Source organism: Schistocerca serialis, chromosome 2, assembly GCF_023864345.2.
Source record: "Schistocerca serialis cubense isolate TAMUIC-IGC-003099 chromosome 2, iqSchSeri2.2, whole genome shotgun sequence".
NCBI classification, from domain to species: domain Eukaryota; kingdom Metazoa; phylum Arthropoda; class Insecta; order Orthoptera; family Acrididae; genus Schistocerca; species Schistocerca serialis.
This window is the reverse complement of record NC_064639.1, coordinates 597078163-597103322: the sequence shown is the minus strand read 5'-3', so window position 1 is coordinate 597103322 and position 25160 is coordinate 597078163. Positions and strand designations below refer to the sequence as shown.

At 42.4% G+C, this 25160-nt stretch overlaps 1 protein-coding gene across 6 annotated transcripts in view; it reads left to right on the top strand.

Annotated features, from left to right (window-relative positions):
- The window catches only part of LOC126457624 (stimulator of interferon genes protein homolog), a 318836-nt gene that overhangs the window by 29020 nt on the left and 264656 nt on the right, over positions 1-25160 (top strand). For all 6 annotated transcript variants that reach the window (XM_050094086.1, XM_050094087.1, XM_050094085.1 and 3 more), the window contains exon 2: positions 11783-11807. In XM_050094086.1, coding sequence (XP_049950043.1) covers positions 11793-11807 — 15 coding nt within the window. In that variant the 5' untranslated portion in view covers positions 11783-11792. The remainder of the gene's footprint in view (positions 1-11782; positions 11808-25160) is intronic.

Genomic DNA, 25160 nt, shown 5'->3' with positions numbered 1-25160 from the left:
TGATATCTTTGAGCATCTTCATTGCTTGCCCAGCTCTTCTTCAAACTTATATTCTCGATTATTCCTCAGTAAATTCCTGAGACGTTTGGAAGTTGCAGAGTAATTTGAGATAAACTTCCAAAAGCACTGTATTAGACCTAGAAAACTTTGTATTGCTGCAGTAGATTTTGTTTCTGGAAAGTTTCGAACAGCTATTGTCTCAGCGTGCAAATGTGTACCAAATAATAAAATCTAATATTTATATCTAACAGAGCATAAACGGTGTTTAAGCTGTGTGATATATTGATTTTAAAGTTCATAAATAGCAAGCCAGATAACTGGTCGGAAAAAAACTGTTTTATAAGAAAATTTATCAATATTTAGAGTATAAATTTTAATCCTTAAATACATATGTGATATGAATGATACATTACAAAAATAAACAATACAATAAGGAAAGCTTAAGTTACTCAACAATCAGGATGCTAAAATGTATTTAAAATTTAACTAACCTTTAAAGAAGAAGAATTTGTGCACAAGAAACCGACATTATTCACTGGCTCAGACGTATTGCTCATTGTGACGAAGTAGCTTTCCAAGTGTTACAACTGATAATATTCTTTTTGCATCTGTAGTCGGATCATGAAATCATCTTGGCACACAATTTCTGTGGTCCGCCTGGTTGCCACCTTCAGGTGAGTAAGTTGTCACATGACAGAGAACGGTGAGTCCTTTATATGTGCAGAAGGCCAGTAGCACGTGCACAAGAAATCATTGTAACTGCCCTCTAGTGCAAGTGAAAATTTAATGCCACAGTGGTAGGAGCTGGTGAAGTTGATAAATCACTATCAAAATTCAGGTGGATGAATCAAGGATTGTTTTTTCTTAATGTATGATAAAACTGGGTTCGAAATCTTACTTAAAGAGTAACCCTTGTCTCTTTATAAGATTGTCAGATAGATGAATTTCAATGGATTCTTTTAAAACTCAGCCCCAATAGTGAGACCCTGGTCAATCATTTGTGACCCTTCATACAATGTTTTACACCATTGGGTCTCCCTGTTGGGACTCTTTTCAAAGAATCCATTGACATTGAACTATCTGACAATCTTACAAAGAGAGACAAGGGTTACCCTTTAAGCAAGATTTGAAACCTTGTTTTATCAGATGTTAAAAAACAAAGGTCTTTGATTCAGCCATCATAATAGTTTTTGATAATGATTTACCAATTTCGCCAGCTTCCACCACTGGGTCACTGTATTTTAACTTGGCTAGAGGGCAGTTATGACGATTTTTTGTGCACGCACTGTTGGCCTTCCACAGTCTTTGAAGGTACCACCACTCGCGATCTGAATTCAGTTCCAGCAAGTTTGTGCAACAGCTTACTCACCTGAAGGTGGCACCCAGGTGGACTGTAGAAATATTGTGTCAAGATGACTTCATGATCTGGTTGCAGACCCGAGAAGAAGAATATTATCAGTTATTATGCCTGGAAAGTCACCATAGTCACATCAGAAACCTCTGCAGGGAGGGTATGGTTGAACTTGTAAGGACATTTGGTAAACTTCTTAAGGAGAAGGGGAACTGCTGAATGCCCTTGCTTTTTTTGTTGAGATGCCGCAATAAAGCTATTACACCTAAATTTTCAAGATTTGTTCATTGTATTGATACGAAAATGGTCAACAACATTAAGAACATGTTAGTTTTGTCTTAGTAAGGGAGTGCATTTGTTTTACTTGCAGACAACTGAATCCCATATCATTTTACTTGCACTTGGAAGTTCTGTCACTGCTGTTGCCTGTATCCTGGGAATGAGTGGATTGTTCGTCTTGGCCCCTATCATACTTGGTGCCCAGGAGTGCTGTCACTAAGCAGTCTTCAGAGTTTCAGCAGTGTTGTTCTCGACCCACAAAATCAGATGATAACACCTGTCAATGGACTGTGATTAACTTCACAAGTAAAGAACTGGACAACATTCCCATCACTGAATTTGAACAAGCTGTGCCCAGCATTCCTGACCAGCAAACTGAAGAAATTATGTAAGAGGTCTCACATACATTGTCTTGAGCACTGCCCCTGCGGATTAACGTCGCCTCTCTTGAAAGGGCAGCAGTCCAGTCCATTAGAGATGACCAGGATTTAATAATTCTACCAGTGAACAAAGGCAATGCCACAGATCTTCTTTCACATGTTGATTATCTGGGAAAATGGGTAATTTACTTCAGGACTCAGCATACTGTAGATTGCAAAATGGCGTAACTGAATTCATAAAATGGAAGGCTCTTTCACTGCTCATGAGGAGTTCATTACCTAACAGTGTGCTTAATAAAATTTGTTGCGGCACAGCTATTCCACTGAGATTATATGGTCTACCCAAAGTAGTTATTTGAGTGCACCTACTTACAATTTGGCCAAGTATTTAGCATCTGCTCTTTGTCTTTATCTCAGAAATCGTGTACATCATATTTCCAATTCTATGGTTTCCATTCAGCAATTGAAGTCCTTGTGTCTTGGTTTCTCAGATTTGCTTGTCAGCTTTGATGTTGTCCACAACTGACAGCATGGCTATGTGGAGACCATTATCCCGAATAGTTACCAATTTATTTATGGAAGATTTTGAAGACACAGTGTTGAGGACAGGGTTTTTAACATCTACCTGTTTTTGGAGATATGTCAATCATACGTTTGTGGTATGGCCATGTGGGAGAGATGCTCTTAATCATTTTCTAGGTCATTTTAGCTGCCTTCATCCCAGCATCAAGTTCACAGGAGAGGCTGAAAGAGACTGAAAGCTTCCGTTTCTATATGTCTTGGGTTACAGAAAGGATGTTGGGGCATTGGTCTGGTGTCAGAAGGCGTGGAAGTTGAATGCACGCCAGAGGGTATGGACCTTGATACCCACTAAGGGTCTCTGTGCTGCAGTGCATGCCTGTGCCACGAGCCTCTCTGTGCGAGTGCGCCACTCTCTGTACCACGTGAAGTATGCGGCCAATCACATTTCCTGCAGTCATGTATTTAGGCAGGTGCTTGGCACTATCCTGCCAGTCTGGTACTCGCCATAGTTGGCGTGTGCATCTCGGCCGTACTGCGTTCCAGTTCTTTGTGTTGAGATTCATACTGTCATTTGTTTGGAGTGTTCTTGCATTGTTGTCATGCTGTGTTAATCCCCTCAGTTCTTCCTTGCTTGCCTCGTGTTGTGTCCTTGTCGGTCGTAGTGTCTGTCATCCCATATATGTTCAACTGTCCTGTCTGTTTGTTGATAGCAATACCTCCAACGGCTCCCCCACCTAGTGGCTTCATGTCTCCATTCTCTGCTATACACCAGTTGCTGGTCACTTGTGGCTATAACATTAGCGACAAGGTACATGGTTTGGTAGCATGGAGGCTGAATTAGTCCGTCTCCTGGAGCAACAGTAGCAGCTCATGCAGCAGTAGCAGCAGCAGCACCAGTTAGACATCTTGCAGCAATCCTTGCAGTTGCTAATGGACAAAGTCACGACATGGGACATCCTACCACACCAGCTCCCAGGTGTCCTGGTTTCTGATGCTTCCCCATGTCTACCATCATTTCCACCCTTAAACGACACTTATCCTATACTTGCATCATCTGAAACAACATTTCACAGCATTTTAGATCACGGATGGCTCTATAGTACTTGTTATTCTTGTCCTGAGCATCGCTAGACATGTTCTTTCTGCTCCGTAAATTGGCACCATTTTCAGACCCCGTAGCTCTCTCCATTAATGAGACATGTGTGCTGCTAACTACTATTCCCAGCACTACCATGTCATGGCATCTCGGCTTGAGTTCCACCAGTACCATAAGCAGCCTGGTCAGCCATAATGTTCTGGGATCACAGACTTGCAGGGTCTCAGCCACTAAAGCGACTTCACTTGTACCAATTGGCGTTGCAAGACATTACATGTGGGCTCCTTGATTCATGATGTTGTTGTTCACCTGGCACCCGATCCAGAGGTCCGCATGGCTCCATTGAAACTTGATACCCCTCACTGGAAGACATTCTGTGCGTAGCCCACTCCTTTGAAATCATACAAGTGGTGAATGAGCGTCTCATGGTGAGGCCACAAGTGGCAGCAATAGTGTTCTCCTTGTGGGTGCCTCCCTCGCGCTATCAGCGTGGTACTGCCCACAGAGAGCAAAGTCATCGAGACTCCTCCTCCTCCAACGTCTGTGGCTTTGGAGCCACCGGAGTCCCCATTGCTGGAAGATGTGTATGCGCTGTCAGAAAGACGGCCATCTCCGATCTGTCTGTTGGAGCTGCTCAATCCACTCCCACCCATCACCCACGGGGCATCAGGATACCATGCACACACTGCAATCAGTCATCCCACTGGATGCCCCATAGATGTAGAAGTTGTTCCTCATGCTCCGCATTTTTAACGTGGATGTTCATTTCCAGGTCGATATAGGGGTCACAGTCTGCTCAATCAGTCTAGCGATGTATACATGCATGGGTTCCCACCTCTGGGCGGTTGGTCGTGTATGGTGACAGACTATCCCCCTCCATAGATGGTTCACGGTCCCGGTCACCTATAAACATGTTCCCTGGTTCCTGACCCTACTGGTGGTTGACCGTCCCTCGGCTTCAATCATTTTTGGACTTGATGCTTGGCTTTTCGATTTCTGACAAAGTTACAGTCATTTATACTGTCATCCCATTCCAGGGCCTCAACGATCTGTGCTCCGCCTTTGCCTCTTTGTTTCAGTTTGACTTAGGGTGTGCTTCAGACTTCCAGGCACACATTGCTCTCCGCCTAGATGCTCAGCCACGATTCTTCCAGGCTTGCCTCATTCCATTGGTCTTGCGTCCAGCAGTCAAGCAAGAGCTCAGTGGACTGCAGGCTGTTGGTGCCATTGAGTCTGTGAAAGCGAGTGTTTGGGTGACCTCATTAGTGGTGATCGAGAAACCCAATGGCTCCCTTCGCTTATGTGCGGATTTCAGAGTTACAACCAGTGCACAGTCCCTGGTTGAAACGTGACCCATTCCCCGGCAGGAAGACCTTCTCACCAGACTTGCGCATGGCAAGTACTTCTCTAAAATTAACCTGGCAGTGGCTTACCACCAATTATCCTTAGATGAGGAATCCCAGAACAGCATTGTCATCAACACGCCTTTCGGATTATATAAATACAAGCACCTTCTATTTGGTATTTTCTCGGTGCTGGCTATTTTCCAGAAGTACCTGGAGCAGCTCACACATCCCATCCCAGCTTGTGTCAATTATCTTGATGACATCTTGGTCACTGGCCATACATGCCATGAGCATTTGCAAAACCTCTGTACCTTATTTCATGCTCTGCAGTTTGCTGGCTTATGCTGTCAGCTTGAAAAAGTGTAGTTTCTTTCAACTGGAAGTCAAATACCTGGGGCACTGGGTCAGTACAGATGGTGTTCGTCTGTCAGATCGCAATGTTGTGGCCACCAATTCCCTTCCCCACAATAAGGATTTATCTGACCTCCAGGTTTTTTTGGGCAAGGATAACTACAACTTAAAGTTTTTACCCCAGGCTGCTGATGTTGCACAGCCCCTCAGTCAATTGAATCACAATGGGTGCTTTTCAACTGGACTCCTGTCTGTGATCAGGCTTTTCTCCACTTGAAAACTATGCTCAAGTCCACCCCTTGCCTGACTCCCTTCTCTCTGGACTGCCCCTTGGTTGTGGCAGCTGATGCTTCGGCCTATGGTATTGGGGCAGTCCTGGCTCACAGGAATGAGGATGGCTCAGAACAGCCCTTTGTGAATGCGTCCAAGATGCTATCCCCAGCACGGAGGAACTATTCTCAGATTGAGAAAGAGGGTTTGGCGATTGTGTTTGCCATTCAAAAGTTTCCCACCTACCTGTTTGGCATGAAGTTCTCTCTCCTCACTGATCACAAGCATTTGGTTACCCTATTCGGCACACACACACACGCCTCCCAGAGTGAACTGCTTAACATCTCCAGTGCTGGGCACTGTTCTTATGCAATTACACTTACGTTATCCCATACAAGCCCATCTCTCAACACTCCAATGCAGATGCCTTGTCATGTCTTCCCTTGGGCACTGATCCTGAGTTCAACCAGCAGAAAGTCCTCTGCTTTCACATTGATATGGCCTGCCAAGATACACTGAACAGATTTGCCATCACGGCTGCACAGGTCACCTTTGTCACACACCAGGACCCCATTCTGCAGCAGGTTCTCTGCTACATGACCCATGGTTGGCCCAACTACCTGACTCGCTGGTTGAAAACTGAATTCAGCCCCTGGCAGCACCTCTCACACAGGCTCTTGGTTGTGGTGGGTGTTCTGTTGGCCGCAGAGGCTGACACCCTTCAGGTGATCATCCCACCTGATTTGCACAAACCATCCTATGCTTGCTACACCACAGACACTGGGGGATGTCCTGTTTGAAAGCACTGGCTTGTCGGCATGTTTATTGGCTTGGCATCAATGGCTTGTCCTTGATTCGGACTTAGTCTCTGGCGCTGCGGGGTGCCAACACGGGTCCTAGTTTTACTAGACCCGTGTTGCAGAATAATTCACTTCCGGTTGCACAATCGCGCTGATAAGGAGTGCTGCAGGGGTCCAGCTGCGCTTCCGGTCTGAGCGCCAGTCGCTCTGCGACACAATCAATCACTATACCAATCACCATACTCATTTCATCAACGTCAATTCTAAAATACAGTGCTAGACGCTAGCGCTAGTTAGTGGCAATTCATGTCGTATATAATATGTTATTTGTTGCTGTACGCGTCTCACTGCGCGTGACCTTGATTCGGACTTAGTCTCTGGCGCTGTGGGGTGCCAACACGGGTCCTAGTTTTACTAGACCCGTGTTGCAGAATAATTCACTTCCGGTTGCGCAATCGTGCTGATAAGGAGTGCTGCAATCATTTGCACCCTGCCCCATGCCTCGTCAGCCCTGGGACAGCATCCATCTCAATTTTCCGGGCCCGTTCTGGGGAACGATGTGGTTACTCTAGATACCTGTACATGGTGCACATGGCGTCCACCATGACTGATGCCAAACTCACGGCCTTGGCTCAGGTTCTCGCCATCGAAGGCCTGCCTCATACCTTGGCCTCTGATAATAGCCCCCAATTCAAGGCAGCCTCCTTCCACGCATTGTGTGAGGCCAACGATTCAAACACATCCGCACCCCATCTGATCCATGCGTCCTTCAATGGCACAGCAGAACAACTGGTCAGGATGTTTAAACAACAGCTGCTAAAAGCTGTAGAATCCTCTGCCACTACATCGGCCCTCACCTTATTCCTGAGCACTTATCGCACCATGCTGATTGATGGTCATAGTGTGGCCGAACGTCTCCATGGGTGGCAACCACAGACCCTGCTCCATTTTCTGGTGCCATTGCCTTCTGAGCCCCGCTTCCAACCCTCTCAGTGCTACACCCCGGGAACGGCCATGTGGGCCTGCTCATATGGGGGCAAAGCTGCTTGGACTCTGCCACAGTAGTCGTGACCCGTGGGTGGCATGTGACATCGGTACAGACATAGAAGGGGCTTGAGCGCCACCACCATAACTGACTCCGGCCTCGTACACCCGTGGCTACTCCGGCAGTCTGTTACTCCTCATAGTTCGCATGTGCATCTCGGCCATAGTGCGTTCCAGTTCCATGTGTTGACATACATACTGACATTGTTTGGAGTGTTCCTATGTTGTCGTCTCACTATGTTTATTCCCTCAGTTCTTGCTTGCTTGCCTCGTGTTGTGTTCTTGTTGGTTGTAGTGTCTGTTGTCCCCTATTTGCTCGTTTGCCCTGTCTGTTCATTGTTGGTGATACCTCGAGCAGCTCACCCACCAGGCAGCTTCGCGTCTCCATTCTCTGCTGTGCACCACTTGACAATCATTTGCAGCTATAACAATTGGGACACAGTGTTCAAAGAAAGCCCACTCACACATGCATGCATCAAGCTGACTTCAATTGTTCCAATACACAGGGGTCCTGCAAACATTGGCAAGGAGAGCTTACGCATTTCAGATGCGGAAAGCCTGAAACAACAGCTTGATCATCTTAAAAGTTGTGTTCAAGCAGAATGGCTATGTGGACAAACAGATCTGTTGTGTGTTCCTGTTTGGACCATAGGAGGAACTTTCAGAAGACACTTGTAAATTGGTAGCTATCTACCCTTTTGCTGGGAGTATATCTTCAAAAATAGGAAGAATTTTTAAAAGATATGAAATCAAAAGTGTTTTTCATCTGCTAGCCAAGATTATGAGTGTCCCTTGGCTCAGTAGAGGATTACTTGGAACTGAGGAAGCTTGGTGTGTAGAAAATACTCTGCCATTATTGGGAAGCTTATATTGGTCAAACAGTTCGTATTATTCGGGGCCAATGTGTTGAGCAGCAATGCCACACACATTTGTTTCAGCCTGAGAAATCTGCAATAGCAGAGCACTGTCTTACCAAGGGACATAAAATGTAGTATGAAGAAACACAAATGATTGCCCTTGTGTCTCAGTACTGGGACTATGTCTTAAAAGAATCCATTGAAATTTGACTGTCTGACAGTCTCATAAACAGAGACAAGGATTACCCTTTAAGTAAGATTTGGAACTCTATTTTGTCAGCCATCGGAATAGTGATTTATTGATTTCACCAGCCTCCACCACTGGGGCGCTATATGTTCTCATCTACCAGAGGGTAGTTACGACAATTTCTTGCAAATGCTGTGTTGACCTGTGGTGTATAAAAGAGCTGCCACTCACAGTCTGAATTCAGTGCCGACAAGTTTGTGCAACAACTTACTCACTTCAAGATGTTGGCCAGTTGGATTGTGGAAATATTCTGTAAAGACGACTCCACAATCCAGCTGCAAATCCAAGAATAATATTATGATATTGCTCATTGCTGCACCGGGATCAAGTTTTACCTTTTTTGAGAAAATTAGTATTTAGTTTACATCCACATCATTTCATTGCAATATCGTAGTAGTAGCTCACTTCGTACTAACTCGTCAGGGTGCATATTTGTTCTTTTTCAATAGAGTAGCATCAGTAGGCAATCATAGATGTAATCAGTGTAGATAAATTCAAAAGTGTATTTGAACATGCTGTGACATCCTAGCAAGACAGAAAATATTAAACTAGTAACATGTATTGTGTTATTTCTATTCTTGTATGGATAAAAGTTAAGGTTTCTTTGCCTCCATCCTTTGCTACTTCCAAAAATATCCATTTGAATGGTTATACTTTTTAAACATTGACATGCGTGAAACATAATTGTAGACATAGTTTCAAGCTATACTATGTTTATTTCCAGAAACTGCTGTAGAAAAACTATGCTCACTAACAGAACACAGACAGCAAAAGCTTTTTACAGTGGGGAGAATGACTAAAGTATTTTTCCATATGAAGGCTAATTTCTCGTATTTTATTTTTCAGAATAAAATTCAGTCATCAGTTGCAAGTACATTTTTAATACACTTTACCAGTTTCAACAAATTTGTCATCTTCAGAAGCTTAGTGTTCATTGAGCAGATGTCAGTGTTTTCTTCATAGCGACGTAATGCCATGATATGTCCAGAAGTGTACGAGTTGTATGTGATTATTGTAAGCACAGGTTGACAGTTTACAGTAACTGAATCACATCTGTATATATTGTAAGCTGTTGTGCTAGTAGTGAGGAACATTTCTTGGGGCAAGAGCAACAGTTTGACATATACATAATTGTGGTTCAGTTACTGCAAATCTGTTTATAATAATCACATACAATATGTACATTCCTGGATGTATCATGGCATTATGCTTCTACATAGAAGGTTTTGACATCTGCTAAGCCAATACTAAGCTTCTGAAGATGACAAATTAGTTTGTCAGACCTGGTGAAGTGTAATAAAAGTGTATTTGCAACTGACAACTGAATTTTATTCTGAAAATATATACTACAGTTGCTGAAAATTAAAGCCATGAATAAAATATTCCGGTTTTACTACTGAGGAAGGAAGATGTTGCTTGACTCTTTGGAATATATACATTTTGATTTTAAGCCCCTCCTTGATATACATTGCCCCTCTTGTCTCATTAGCCACTGGATTTGGATTAACACTTTCCAAATGAATCCATGATAAAATGCAGTACTCCTACCTAGTATGGGCAATACACCTCTGTGGGTGTATTACATCCTCTTACAATGCTTCCGGTGACTCTCAGTCTACCTTTCCTGTAACTATTTTTAGAGGATTGTCCCACTTTAATTTTCTTTGGGCTGTTACACTGAGATATTTGATGGTTGTCACTATAGTTCATAATATGGAAGCATAGAGAGAGTGACTGTTAATGAAATGACACATTCTGTACATATAGGACAATGTTTGCACTAATTTCTCAATTCAACCAGTATTTATGAATTATATCAGATCCTATCGGTCTCTGTGATACTGATTTATTTTTACCAGCCTAACTGATCCTAAGGCTCTGGAACTATCAAGGTATTCATATCTGATGTTAACAATTAAATCAAACAGTGGAAAATCCAGGATGGAATGCAGCAATATTATGAGAAGGAAAGTTGCTACTGACCATATAGCTGAGATGCCGAGTCACAGGTAGGCACAACAAAAAGACTCTCTCAGTTAAAGCTTTCAATCATTAAGGCCTTCGTTAACAATTGACACATATACACACACTCACGCAAATGCAACTCACACACGATTGCAATCTCAGGCAACTGAGGCAGTGTGGTTTCAGTTGCCTTAGACTGCAGTCATGTGTGAGAATTGCATTTGCATGAGAGTGTGTGCGTGTGCGTATGTGTGTCTATTGTTGACAAGGACCTTAATGGTCGAAACCTTTAATTGTGAGTATCTTTTTGTTGTGCCTAGCTCAGCATCAGCACGCCGCTATAGGATGTTAACAATTAGAAGATTTAAGTGGATTTAAATGCATAAATGGCATGCAGTCTCAAACTAGCATATGTGAAATAGAGTAGAATATTGGAAGCAATGGACATCATGCTTTTCACAACCAAGGAGGATAACTCCTTTTGGAACAACAAAACACTAAATAAAATAAATCTGATTCTATAAAACACAACAGGCTAACAAGATGCACATTGAGCAAGCAATCAAATTAAAAAAGATTTAAGCAAATAAAATGCTATAAGGATGAAATTTATCAGAAGAATCAAACAATGCATTAAAAAAAAAAAAGAAAAAAAAATTACTGTGGAATGGTAATCAAGGAAAAGAAAACAGCAAATTGTGCTAGAAAAATAAAATCAAAAGTAGAATGAAATGGTTTCTGAAGAGGAAGCTAGAGTGGCTTATGGAGTAATGAATTAGGTATTATTAAAATGAGTTTGAAGATCAGTAGAAGATAAAAAAAATATGAATAGGTTGGGTAAGATGGGGCTTACCAAAAGTACACGAGAACTGGAAATGGTAACGGATGAAAATGGTGGTGCTGGTTCTTTATGCGATTTTTGTTGTGTATCTTGAGAAACTTTTTCAGATGCCAGGTGGGGTGATTCATTATATAAAAAGAGCTTAATATTGTTGAGGAGGACTAAATGTAAGTTCCAGTCAGGGTGTTCAAAAATGGTTTTCCTGAATCTGATAACAAAAATGTGGGGATGACTGCATAGTATGTTTTGTTCTGTTGCTGTTGAGGCATAAACCTATAACTGGAATTAAGTATAAACACACATAAATTTACAATTTATCCGTATATTTTTAAGACAATATAAAATAGATAACAATTTTATTTCAGTCTTCAGTTCTTACCCATCAGAATATTTTGTATTGTTCCGTATCTGAAGTATTGTTTTTACTTTTCAGGTCTTCTGACATGAGCTCATTCCAGGTAATAACAACAGTACTCTCATTAATCTAACATGAATTGCCATTTTTGGCCTTGTTAAATAAAACACAGTATGTTTTTAAACTCTTTCAAGACAAAAATTATCCACATCATTGAGAACTGCTTTCACAAATGAACTACCATTAAATTTGGATTGATATCAGCAGAAAATGTCTTTAATGACACTGTTCCTCAGAAGGAGTGTTTTAACATTATGGCACGATACCAATAATCTGAAATTGCAAATCTAGTTTATTTTGACCTATTAGTAGCATATCACAAAAAATTCACGCTCCCAATAATAAAATACCAACAGCCATTATTTTGGTTTTATTTGTTAAGCAACTAATTTTTTTCCCACGGGCATATGTGTTCCTCGGAAAGCTGTGTTGCTGATGGCTGTCGAAGGAGTGCTCATCCCCATGGGGAAAAAATCTTTACATTACCAGTTGACAGTGCTGCATTGGTTTCTAACACTACGGTTACTTGATATACGCAGGCCTGAAGATGACATAATGTAATGCTGAAACTGGTTGCCTAACAAATAAAACCAAAATAACGTCTGTTGGTATTTTATTATTGGAGATCAACCAGCCAAAGTCCCACACTCCAGACATAGGATGGAGTTACATTTATTAAAAATTCTCATTGTTGTTTCTGTCCTGGCTTCTAGCTTTTTGCTATATCATACTACTTTTATAATATTGTGCATCTGTATGAAAATGCTTCTGTGTGTGGCCTTTTGTAGATGTTTGACATGTTTGATACTTACACTGCCTATCTGTCTGATTATATAGAAAAACTCAATGTTATGTTTTTAAAGTAAAAAGGAAACGTATCTCAGGTTGGTGTTAGATACTTCATAGCCTGTTTAAGTTCATATTGTGAAATTTTTACATGTGCAAGTGAAGGCTGTACCCAGTTACAATTAACAGTTTGTTTATCATATGAGGAAACCTGTATATTTATTTGCTTGGTCTATGTACACAAAGCGGCACAATTCACATATTATAAACAATAATAGCTAGCAGCACAATCCACATATTATAAACAATAATAGCTATCAGCTTTGGTAGTTTATTGCATCATAAAATATGAAATTCTAGTCTTCTTTTATGGAGTGCTAGAATTCATCTTGCCTTGTAAGTTTTTTTGTATCAGTTGATAGTGCGTCCTTTTCCTTGGGTATTCAGTTTGAAATTCCATTTCTTTGGAAAGATTATTAAGTCCTTAACCTTTTGATAATAGTAATGAGATTTTAATTTTTGTTTACACTGTCATTTATTTTGCTATTTGTGCCAACTCATTACCTTACCGTTATCTTCCCCAGTGACTCAGAAACTTTAGATATGTGTCCAGTTTCACTAAATATAATGTCACTCATGCATTGTAATTTACTGTTTTTCATCTTTCATAATGATAATTGTATTGGTGAATTTTTTATTCTTCACATTGTGCTGATAATTCAGAAGGGTCTGTTACTTTATGTAGTACCATTTGAAGTCACTTACGTTAAGTTGCCTCGGTAGAAACATTACCTTTGCTTCTCCATACTCTTTTCGTAGTTATTCATTTATCAACTGAAAATACATGTTAGTGTAACAAGTCATATTTATTATTCTTCCCACTGTTTATTTTGGTAGATTATACCTTTTTATCATCATGGAGATGCATTCGATTAATAAAAAATGGATAGTTCGCGTGTATGACTTTGTGAGGGCAACTTATGGTACTGTGTGTAATGTAAATGTGACTCTGAAAGCAGGATGTGACCACAGGAAGATGGTCCCATAGGCTGCCCCCTCCCCTCCCCCCCCCCCCCCCCCCCCCAAAAAAAAAAAAAAGTTTATGTACCATAAGTAGCAATAACTTTTGCCTTTTGCCTTTTGGATAAATATTATTCTTCCCTTCAATTTAACTTCCTGTAATAATATAGTGATTGGAATTTGACAAATACATCATTCTCATCTGGTGAGTGCACCCAATATTTAGGCACGTCATACATTTACAGAATTCTTTTTGCTCTTCAGAATACATTCTGCTTTAGCAATGACCCCAGTGGCAGAAGATGACATGACAGTTGGTGAGCACATAATGAACCTTTGGGGCTAGAGTGCAGAGCTCATCATCAGAAACAATGGTGCGTTACCTGTTGTCCATTGTTACTCCCTCTGCCTTTGCCCCCTACCTTTCCGAGCACAACATTTTTTCTTAGCAAAAGGTCACACATACACTCAAATATGCACTCCTGTAGCCATAATGAGACAATATACTCGATTACTGAAAATTGTGAAGAGGTGGAGAGAAAGAAGCAGCTAGGGAGTGGAGAGAGAAAGGAGAGGTGTAGAAAAGGGAGGGGGTAGCGATTGGGGAGATAGAGACAGAGTGCCCACATTTGGTGGGGGGGGGGGGGGGGGGGGGGGAGGGGAGCAGTGTATGATCTGGATGGGAAAGGAGTGGTGTGGGCAGAACAGAGAAGGGAAAAAATAAGGTGAGGTAGTGGGAACAGGTTAGCAGAGGTTTAGGCATTATGAGAGCACAGGGTATGGTGGAGGGACATTTTCCACCTGGGTAGTTCAGAGAAAGTAGTGTTGAAAGGGAATATCCAAATGGCATGTACAGTAAAGCAGCTGTTGAAATCATTTGTGTAGTGGTGCACAAGATGCTTGGCAGCTGGTTGGTAAAGTTTTCTGTTTGTCACAGTTTGGCAGTGGCCATTAATGCAAGTACTCAATTGGTTACTTGCCATGCACCCATAGAATTCTGTACAGTAATTGTATCATAGCTGATAGATAACATGGCTTCTTTCACACATGGCCCTGTGTTTGATTGAATAGGAAATGTTTGTGACTGGACTGTGGTAGGAGGTGGTGAGTGGGTGTATGGAACACATCTTGCACCTGTGAAGATCACCAGGAAATGACCCACAGTTTGCAGAATTGGGAGTATGATTGAAAGAAGTATGACAATCATCATGAACCCCATGGGTCACTCTGCTCTGGTTGACCCCTGGTTAACTGCATGCTCATCAACAAAAACCTGGGTTATCTGAAATGCCTCTAAAAATTGCAAATCTAGAAAATAATACTGTACTGCATGGAAATAGAATGCAAGGGTGTTTTGTGCTATAGTTAGTGGGGAGAGGTGAATGCCGGACCTTGAGTTGCTTCTCCAGCCACCAATTCACCAGTCTAAATATAGCAACACTGTCAACAACAGTGTCTTCAAGTGACTATTTCCATATCCACTGGATGATGATGATGATTGGATTGTGGGGGCTCAACTGCACTGTTATGTGCCCGTACAAATTCCCAACCTTTGCTCAGTCCAGTCTCGCCACTTTCGTGAAAGATGATGAAATGATGAGGACAACACAAACACCCAGTCATCTCGAGGCAGGTGAAAATCCCTGACCTCACCAGGAATCGAACCCTGGACCCCATGCTTGGGAGGCGAGAATGCGACCACGAGCTGTGGACGTTTCCATTGGGTGTGTATTTTTGTGCCCTGGCAGCTAAGCAGAATTGTGGTGTTATCGTCATCACTGACAAATTAGCTGCTACAAGGAAGTTGAAAAAGGAAATTTACTAAAAAACCATTGTGGCCGATTGTGGAATTGATGTTTCCACCATTTCAGAATGGTGAAACAGAAATCTAAATTTCTAGAACAAATTGTGAAAAATTGTCTTAGAATAACACCAAAAACGTCACACTTTTAGATAGGTGGTAAAGTTCTTTATCTTGAGAAAAAGGCGTGTCTTTGACTTACTCGTTGCTGAAAGAAAAAGCAAACATTTTGGCTGTGGTGTTAAATGAGGAAGGAAAAGATTTTTTTCTTAGATGTGGGTTCTTAAACAGGTTTACAAACAGATATGACATTTGGAAATTAGGTGTATATGAAGAACAATTGTCCACAGACTTACATACAGGTGATGTTTTCAAAACAGAGTTTGAAGATTACACTGCAGGCTCACTAAGGACCAAATTTACAGTGCTGGTGAAACAGGTGTTAATTTCAAGATGTTGCCTGCAAAATCTTTAACTTCCTCAAAAGAAATGTCTACCCCAGGGCACAAAATGATAAAAAGAATAACTAACTGTTGTTTTGGAATCAGTTGCTTCTGGCATACATAAACTGCCCCCAGGGAGTACTGCAAAGTCAAGAAAAACCTTGAGCCTTTACGGATATTGTCCAAAGTAAATGTGTTACTAGTGTTTTACAGAGTCAAGAAAAGTTTTTGGATGGCTTGTGAACTCTTTGCTGAATGGTTGAGTGAACAGTTTTTACTGAAAGTTGAAAAGTTTTTACTGATCAAGGCATGCCTAAAAAAAAAAAAGCAATCTTATTAATAAGCAATGTACATACACATCCTTGCCAGTTACAAAGGGGCTATATTGTTGTGAGCTATGCTGCATGCAGCATGGCATAGGGGTTAGCATTGCTGACTGGGACCGAGCGAGGTGGCGCAGTGGTTAGACACCGAACTCGCATTCGGGAGGGCAACGGTTCAATCCCGCGTCCGGCCATCCTGACTTAGGTTTTCCGTGATTTCCCTAAATCACTCCAGGCAAATGCCAGGATGGTTCCTCTGAAAGGGCACGGCTGACTTCCTTCCCCATCCTTCCCTAATCCAATGAGACTGATGACCTCGCTGTCTGGTCTCCTTCCCCAAACAACCCAACCCCAACCCATTGCTGACTGGTGTCTGTGGGTTGCCAGTTCAAACATGTCCATCAGCAGTTACTTAGTATTTATCATTTGTGGAAGTTTTAGAAATTTCTTTTGTTTGTAATGTGTACATATTCTGGAATATTTAACATTTTATATGATATCGGCACTCTCTGCCAGGAGGTCAGATCTGTTTTATCTCTAATTTGCTGTTTGTAATAAATGGCAGTGCTAAGTGTTGTACTCCACTGATGACCCTGCTTTTGGATATGAACTTCAGAGCAGTTTGGTGATGTAGGTTGGGGGAAATGCTGTGTATTATGAACATATACATCACTATGGCTCCAATGAGGCAGTAAAAAAGCTTTTTGCCTGGTCAGCACACGACAAAATAGCTGAAAACATTCGACCAACTCACTATCTGTAGTGGGTCAGATGATATAATGCGTTTGTCAGATGGGTACTTTTAATTGAATGGCACTGCCCTGTGTTCATTTGAGAACAGTTAAGAGAAGCTCAATAGCTGGAACAAATTCCAGGCCGAACTACAGAAAACATTTGGTGACAATCAGCAGCAAGTGTGCTTGGTGGAAGAACAATTGAAAGACAAAGCGCAACATCATGGAGAAATGGCGCAGTCCTAGGAAAAAAATGTTTTGGCCGGCTCCCACATTGTGAAGCTGAATATGGCAGAAGTTGACGAAAGAAGTTGCAGAAGACATGTCCGGACTCTTCTGGTAAAGGATGACATAACACACAAGGAATTCATCAAGTGGCGCCAGTGGATCGAGGAGATGGAAAAGATGGAGAGAGAAAGAGAGAGATGCGGATGAAAGAGGGGTGACTCTAGACCCTACGGCAGTTATGGAAGATCACCACAACCTAACCTCTCTCATACATCAGATTTTAAGAGAAAAGATACAGTATTTTACACCTGCCAGAACAGTTGAACTGAGTAGGGGTAGGGGGTGGGGGAGGAGAAGAAGGAGAGGGAGAGAGAGAGAGAGAGAGAGAGAGAGAGAGAGAGAGAGAGACAAAAGCAGCAGCCTATGAATGTCAACGGCACAGCGCAGTGAGCCTTGAGCAGCCGCTGGTGAAGTATCAGTGCAGCGGTAGTGCAGCAGCAGTGCAGTAGGGAGTCACATATTTAGCTTTCATATTTGTTTTGTAGTTTGATTCTTAATTTCTTTCTGAGTGTTTGTGCACTTGCATATTTAATTACATAAAATCCTTGCGTATTCTCGTATTTGAGAGGAGTTATGTTGCTTATTGATAGCTGTAAAGTATAAATTCGCGGAGCCGTTAGTTGTTTGTTTTGGACAGCCAGTGCTTTCTGTTTATTTTGTAGAGTCAGTTAGCAGCAGACAGAGGCCAGTGCAGTTTCATCCGTGATTGCAGAGTAACGTGTGCAAGCAGCAGTAGCAGAATCTAGTCGTATATTCAGTTTTTCGTATTAGGTCCGCAGGTTTAATTCAAATTACTTTTTGTGTTTGTGCACTTGCGTGGTGAAATTTTTCGGATCTTTGCATATTTTCCAATTAGAAAGGGGTAGTATCAAATTTTAATAACGGTAGAGTGTAACATCATGTAGGCGGTTGTCATTTGTACTAAGACAGGGGTAGGATCGCATTGTAATATCTGTATAGTGGCGTAGTCATGGTCATTTTATTGCTTGGTTTGTAAGTAATTGTTCATATACCCCAACTCAATCTGGTGCTGGTGACGCAACTGTGCAGTCGCATATTGCTGTTTTATTTGTCACAACTCTATACGTCCAGATATTAGCAGTAGGATGGATAGGGTGTGTGCGTGCTGTGTGCGGGCGCAGAAGGAACTGGCCGCGGTTTGCGAGCAGCTGAGTGTACTGTTGGCCACGGTCAGCCGCCTTCAGGCTGCTGCCTCGAGGTGCAATGACGGCGAAGGGTCTGGCGCGTCATTTGAGACACCTTGCTGCGTCTGCTGACTCAGCCGCCGAGGCACCTTCTAGTGTACCCGGCGCGTTGGGGCCGCCCTCACCTCAGGGTGAGTGGCGCACTGCAACGCGTTCACATCGCTCGAGGCAGAGGGTCAATGTGGAGACTGGCCTCGGCTGTTCATCCTGTGAGTGGGCAGGTGGCCGCTCCTTCAGCAGGGCCCAAGCAGGTACGCGGGGGGAAAGGCTTGCTGGTTATTGGGAGCTCCAACGTTAGGCGGGTGATGGAGCCCGTTAGGGAAATAGCGTACAGGGCTGGAAGGAATTCCAATGTGCACTCGGTTTGTCTGCCGGGGGACCTCATCCAGGATGTGGAGGCGGCCTTGCCTGCGGCTATCGAGCATACGGGGTGCAGTCGTCTGCAAGTAGTTGCTCATGTTGGCACCAATGATGCCTGTCGCTTGGGTTCTGAGGCGATCCTCAGTTCGTACAGGCGGCTGGCGGATTTGGTGAAGACTGCTGGCCTTGCATGTGGGGTGCAAGCAGAGCTCTCTATTTGCAGCATCATTCGCAGAGTGGATCGGGGTCCTTTGGTTAGGAGACGAGTGGAGGGTCTCAAACAGAGGCTTCGTCGACTCTGTGACGGTCTTGGCTGCAGATTTCTAGACTTGCGCTGTTGGGTGGCAAATTGTAGGATGCCCCTAGATAGGTCAGGGGTGCACTACACAAAAGAAGCGGCTACTCGGGTAGCAGAGTACTTGTGGCGTGCACATGGGTTTTTTTTAGGCTAGGCAGTAGTGCGAGGTGTCCTGATGAACACTCACCAGTCGAAGTGCAGGCAGGGAAATCAGGATGTGCTCAGTGTAAAGACATTTCAGCTATCAAGATATTAGCAGTAAATCTTCAGTGTGTTCGGAATTAAGTTCCTGAATTTACTACCCTCCAGGAAGCATGTGGTGTGCAAATTATTCTCGGGACTGAGACCTGGCTAAACTCTGAGATAGGAAGTTCTGAAGTATTCAGTGAGGGTTGGAACGTGTATAGGAAAGACAGATTAGACACCGTAGGAGGTGGTGTCTTCATTGCAGTTGACAAAAATATTGTGTCTACTGAGGTCAAAGTAGAGCTTGATTGTGAAGTTATCCGGACACATTTAACAGGGCTAGGAGAAATAAAGTTAATTGTTGGGTGCCATTACCGGCCACCAGGTTCAACTGTGACAGTACTAGAATCGTTCAAAGGGAGTCTACACTCTGTATCGCAGAAGTACCCGGATCATGTTATATTAGTTAGAAGCCACTTCAACGTACCTAGTATAGACTGGGATGTCTATGGATTCATTACATGTGGTACAGACAAGCCGTCGTGTGAATTACTTTTGAACACATTATCCGAAAACTGTCTTAAGCAGCTAAATCGACAGCCAATGCGTAATGGAAATATTTTAGATCTGGTAGCCACGAACAGACCAGACCTCATCGATGGTGTCAGTGTTGAGACAGGGATTAGTGATCATGATGTTGTCATTACAACTATGGTTATGAAAGTTAAAAAGTCGGTCAAGAAGGCTAGGAGAGTATTCTTACTAGAAAGAGCAGATAAGCAGATGTTAGCATCCCACATGGAAGAATTACGGACAAATTTTAAACGCATTGTAAATCACGCATTGAAGAAGTCTGTGCCGAAAAAGTGGGTTATGGACGGAAAAGACCCACCATGGTTTAACAGCACAGTTCGGAGAATGCTCAGGAAGCAAAGACAGTTGCACTCGTGGTACAAGAAAGATAGAGAGAATGAGGACAGGCAAAATTTAGTAGAGATTCATGCTGCTGTAAAAAGAGCGATGCACGAAGCATACAACCACTACCACCGTCATACCTTTGCAAAAGATCTTGCTGAAAACCCATCGGTAAGTGGGTCGAAGGCTTCCATCCACTCACTCACTGATCAGTCTGGCCTGGCAATGGAAGACAGCAAAACGAAAGCTGAAATTTTAAATTTAGCATTTGAGAAATCTTTCACGCAGAAGGATCGTACAAACATACCGCTGTTTGAGTCTCATACAGATTCCCGTATGGAGGACATAGTGATAGACATCTCTGGGGTTGTGAAGCAGCTGAATGGGTTGAAAATAAATAAATCGCCAGGTCCTGATGGGATTCCAATTCAGTTTTACAGAGAGTACTCTACTGCATTGGCTCCTTACTTAGCTTGCATTTATCATGAATCTCTTGCCCAATGTAAAGTCCCGAGTGACTGGAAAAAAGCACAGGTGATATCTGTGTATAAGAAGGGTAGAAGGATGGGTCCTCAAAATTAGAGACCAATATCCTTAAAATCGGTTTGTTGCAGGATTCTCGAACATATTCTCAGTTTGAATACTATGAATTTCCTTGAGACAGAGAAGTTGCTGTCCATGCATCAACACAGCTTTAGAAAGCATCGCTCCTGCGAAACACAACTCACCCTTTTTTCACATGATATCTTGCGAACCATGGATGAAGGGTATCAGACGGATGCCATATTCCTTGACTTGCGGAAAGCGTTTGACTCGGTGCCCCACTGCAGTCTCCAAACTAAGGTACGAGCATATGGGATTGATTCCCAAACATGTGAGTGGCTCGAACACTTCTTAAGTAATAGAACCCAGTACGTAGTCCTTGATGGCGAGTGTTCATCGGAGGTGAGGGTATCATCTGGAGTGCCCCAGGGAAATGTGGTAGGTCCGCTGTTGTTTTGTATCTACATAAATGATCTTTTGGATAGGGTGGATAGCAATGCGGCTGTTTGCTGATGATGCTGTGGTGTACGGGAAGGTGTCGTCGTTGAGTGACTGTAGGAGGATACAAGATGACTTGGACACGATTTGTGATTGGTGTAAAGAATGGCAGCTAAATGTAAATTAATGCAGATGAATAGGAAAAAGAATCCCGTAATGTTTGAATTCTCCATTTGTAGCGCCTGACACAGTCATGTCGATTAAATATTTGGGCGGGACATTGCAGAGCGATATGAAGTGGGACAAGCAGGTAATGGCAGTTTCTCCAAGGAAAGCAATTGCCAAGATGTCAGGAAATCTCACTGATATCATCATTGATTACCAACCTGACCAGGTTGCTAGTCAACTTGGGCTTCTTTTTTCATAGCATCTGCGACATGAAAGAGATTGTGATGAAGTCGCAAATGGGAAATATGTCCAGCCAACAGGAACATGTGTTGCAAGCATTATTATCAACGAAGGAACATGGCCGTTTGAATTTGTCATTTTCAACAGAATGTAGTCATAATGTTATTCTCAAGTGAGACTTTTTGCAGGCTTCATGAAAAGGTCAAGAGTGGAAGTCAGATTTCCAGGTGATGAAACTCCAGCAAGTACACAAAACAAAGATGAAAAATTCAAGTCATCAGTCTAGATGCTCAGTTAAACTGTGAAATTTTTGTTGATTGCAAAAGACTACATAGGCTCTTAAAATAAATCCAAATGCCAGCAATGATCATAATCATTGTAGGTGGTCAAGAAGAGCTTTGGATCACTAATTGTCATGAGCAACTTCAAATCAACCCTAAAGGTATGTATAAAGGAACAGCCAAATCACGGCAGCTTAGTGCCATCAACAAAGACTCCACTACCACCTACACACATTACAATGGAGGAAGAATGTCAGTGAGTGTTGGCCAATTTTTGGATGTTTTCAAATCTGTAGTGGAGGGAAGAAAGACCCAACAACCCATGGTAAAACACTGTTTCAACAATGGTGATCATCCATCAATTTTCCAGTGCTTGTATAAGGTGTTGTCAAATGGACAGTGGATAATCCAAGGAAAAAGTGGAGAAGATGCTGCAAGTTAACATCACGGGACCTTCAGAGAGTCCTTGGTCCTCTTCTGTGGCCTTGTGAAGAAGGGTTGCACATGGTGTTTCTACATCAACTACCGATAACTGAACACTGTGCTTTGATAACACCCTAGACTGTTTGAAAGGAGCAAAGTATTTCTCAGTTATGGACTTCCAGAAAGGCTATCCTTGGTGGCCTCTATGAGTTCAGAGTTGTGCTGTTTGGATTATGTAATGCACTAACCACCTGACTCTGAAGTGTATCATCATCACCCAAGAAACAGAAATTTTGAGGCATGTACCAGGTGATCAAAAAGTCAGTATAAATTTGAAAACTGAATAAATCACGGAATAATGTAGGTAGAGAGGTACAAATTGACACACATGCTTGGAATGACATGGGGTTTTATTAGAACCAAAAAAATACAAAAGTTCACAAAATGTCCGACAGATGGCACTTCATCTGATCAGAATAGCAATAATTAGCATAACAAAGTAAGACAAAGCAAAGATGATATTCTTTACAGGAAATGCTCAATATATCCACCATCATTCCTCAACAATAGCTGTAGTTGAGGAATAATGTTGTGAAGAGCACTGTAAAGCATGTCCGGAGTTATGGTGAGGCATTGGCGTCGGATGTTGTCTTTCTGCATCCCTAGAGATGTCGGTCGATCATGATACACTTGAGACTTCAGGTAACCCCAAAGCCAATGATCATACGGACTGAGATCTTGGGACCTGGGAAGCCAAGCATGACGAAAGTGGCAGCTGAGCACACGATCATCACCAAACAACGCGCGCAAGAGACCTTTCATGCGTCTAGCAATTTTTTTGGTTCTAATAAAACCCCATGTCATTCCAAGCATGTTTGTCAATTTTTACCTCTCTATCTACATTATTCCATGGTTTATTAAGTTTTCAGATTTATGCTGACTTTTTGATCACCCGGTACTTAACGGTGATGGAATCTGCCCCAATGCAGTGAAAATAAGATCTGTCACACATTTTCCAGCTTGTCAGCACATTTGTGATGGGGGAAGTTTTCTTGGAATGTGTTCTCACTACCAGCAATTCATGAAGGATTTCTGTACCAAAGCACATCCCTTGCAAGAACTATTGCAGGGAGATTCAATTTTTTTCTGAAACAAGTTGTGAGTAAGATCTTTCCTTATTGTTAAGGAGGCACTGACATCTTCCCCAGTCCTGGTGCTGTATGATGAGAAATCAGATACAGAACTTAAGACCAATGCTAGTGGTTATGGTATAGGTGTAGCTCTAGTACAGGATCAGGAAACTTATGCTTCCAGAGTACTTTCCAACTCTGAGATGAGCTATTCTACAACCATGAAAGATCACCTTGCAGTTTTTTCGGCCATAAAAAAATTCTGCTTGTTTATTTGGCAAACCATTCACTGTTGTGACAGACCACCAGTCTCTGTGGTAGCTAACTGGCCCGAGAAATCTCTTGGTACATCTGGTGAGATGGGCACTTAGGCTTCAAGAGTATATCACAGTTGTATACAAAAATAGATGTAAACACAGACAATGACTGCCTTTCAAGGAATCATTTGACAGAACACAGCAGCATGGATGAAATCTTGGTCATTGCTGCATTAAATAACATTTGACACTGAACAGTGGTAAGACTCAGTATTGCTGAAATCCACAGAAGCCCTGAAAGAGCAGGACATGACCCAAGGAAAAATCCAATAAATAATCAGAATGTTGTATAAGAGGAACTGTGACCTGGTGGGGCAGAAATCATTTCTTGCCATCACAGCTTATCTACATGCAGTTATCCTGAAGTTTTTCCGACACTCCAACATCTGGTCATTTGGAATTTGTGAAGCCTAGACAGAATCGGATGCAGGTATTATTGGCCATGTCTCTACTGATATGTTAGACACTTTGTGAGCCTCTGTAAGAAACATCAGTGACAGAATGTCATGCCTCATTTACCTCCAGGACATCTGGGAGCAATTCCACCTGCAGCAGTGCTGTTCCTTCGGATTGGAACTCACCTTTCGTGGACTCGACATATGGGAATCAGTTGATAATAGTCTACATTGACTAGATATCTCACTACTCTGTCACAAAAACTGTGCTAACTGCTGAAGCTCTGGAACCTGCAAGATTTGTTGTTGAAGTCATCATTTTGAAGCCAGAGCACTCTGTGCGGTGATCTGTGACAGAAGAAAGGTTTTCAAGCCAAGGCTAGTATCAGAGGTTGTTTTACACTGTGACATCGTGCACAGGATGACAGCTGCCTAACACCCACAAATGAATGTCCTCACACTATGCTTTAATAGGATTAGCAGATATACTGTTGGTGTACCTTTATGTCAAACAGAGAGATGGGCATGCAGTACTGCCCGTTGTGACATCAGCACGTAATGCATTGAAGCAATACTGTACAGGCTTCGTACTATTCTTTTTGCTCTACTGTCACAAGGCTGAAATGATGAGGCACTCACTGTTTAAATCAGATTATGTTCCAGAGGATGACATGAAAACCGTCATCACCAGTGCCAAAGAAGCTGCTGGACATCCAGGAGATGGGCTGAGAATGTTATAACACCAAGCACTGGCCAGAAAGATTCAGCCTGGGAGACTTGGTGTGGAATTGTACACTTGTGTGGAAAGTGGGTCTATCAGGAAAGGTACAAAACTGCTAGTTTGGAACAAGACATATCCTTCATTACTTGTCAGACACTACATATGAAGTCAAAGGATTATGACCCTACATCAAGAAGACAAAGACACAGAGACATTGTCCAGTCCTCCATATGAAGCAGTTCTGAGACAAAAATCCACAATAGGGACATCTCGTTCAAGGAAACTGAAGACCAGTTCAATGATCGACAAACTTTGATGAGAGGACCACCTTTGATGCTCATCATAGTGAAGATAATGTGGCAACATGATCAGAATGTGAGG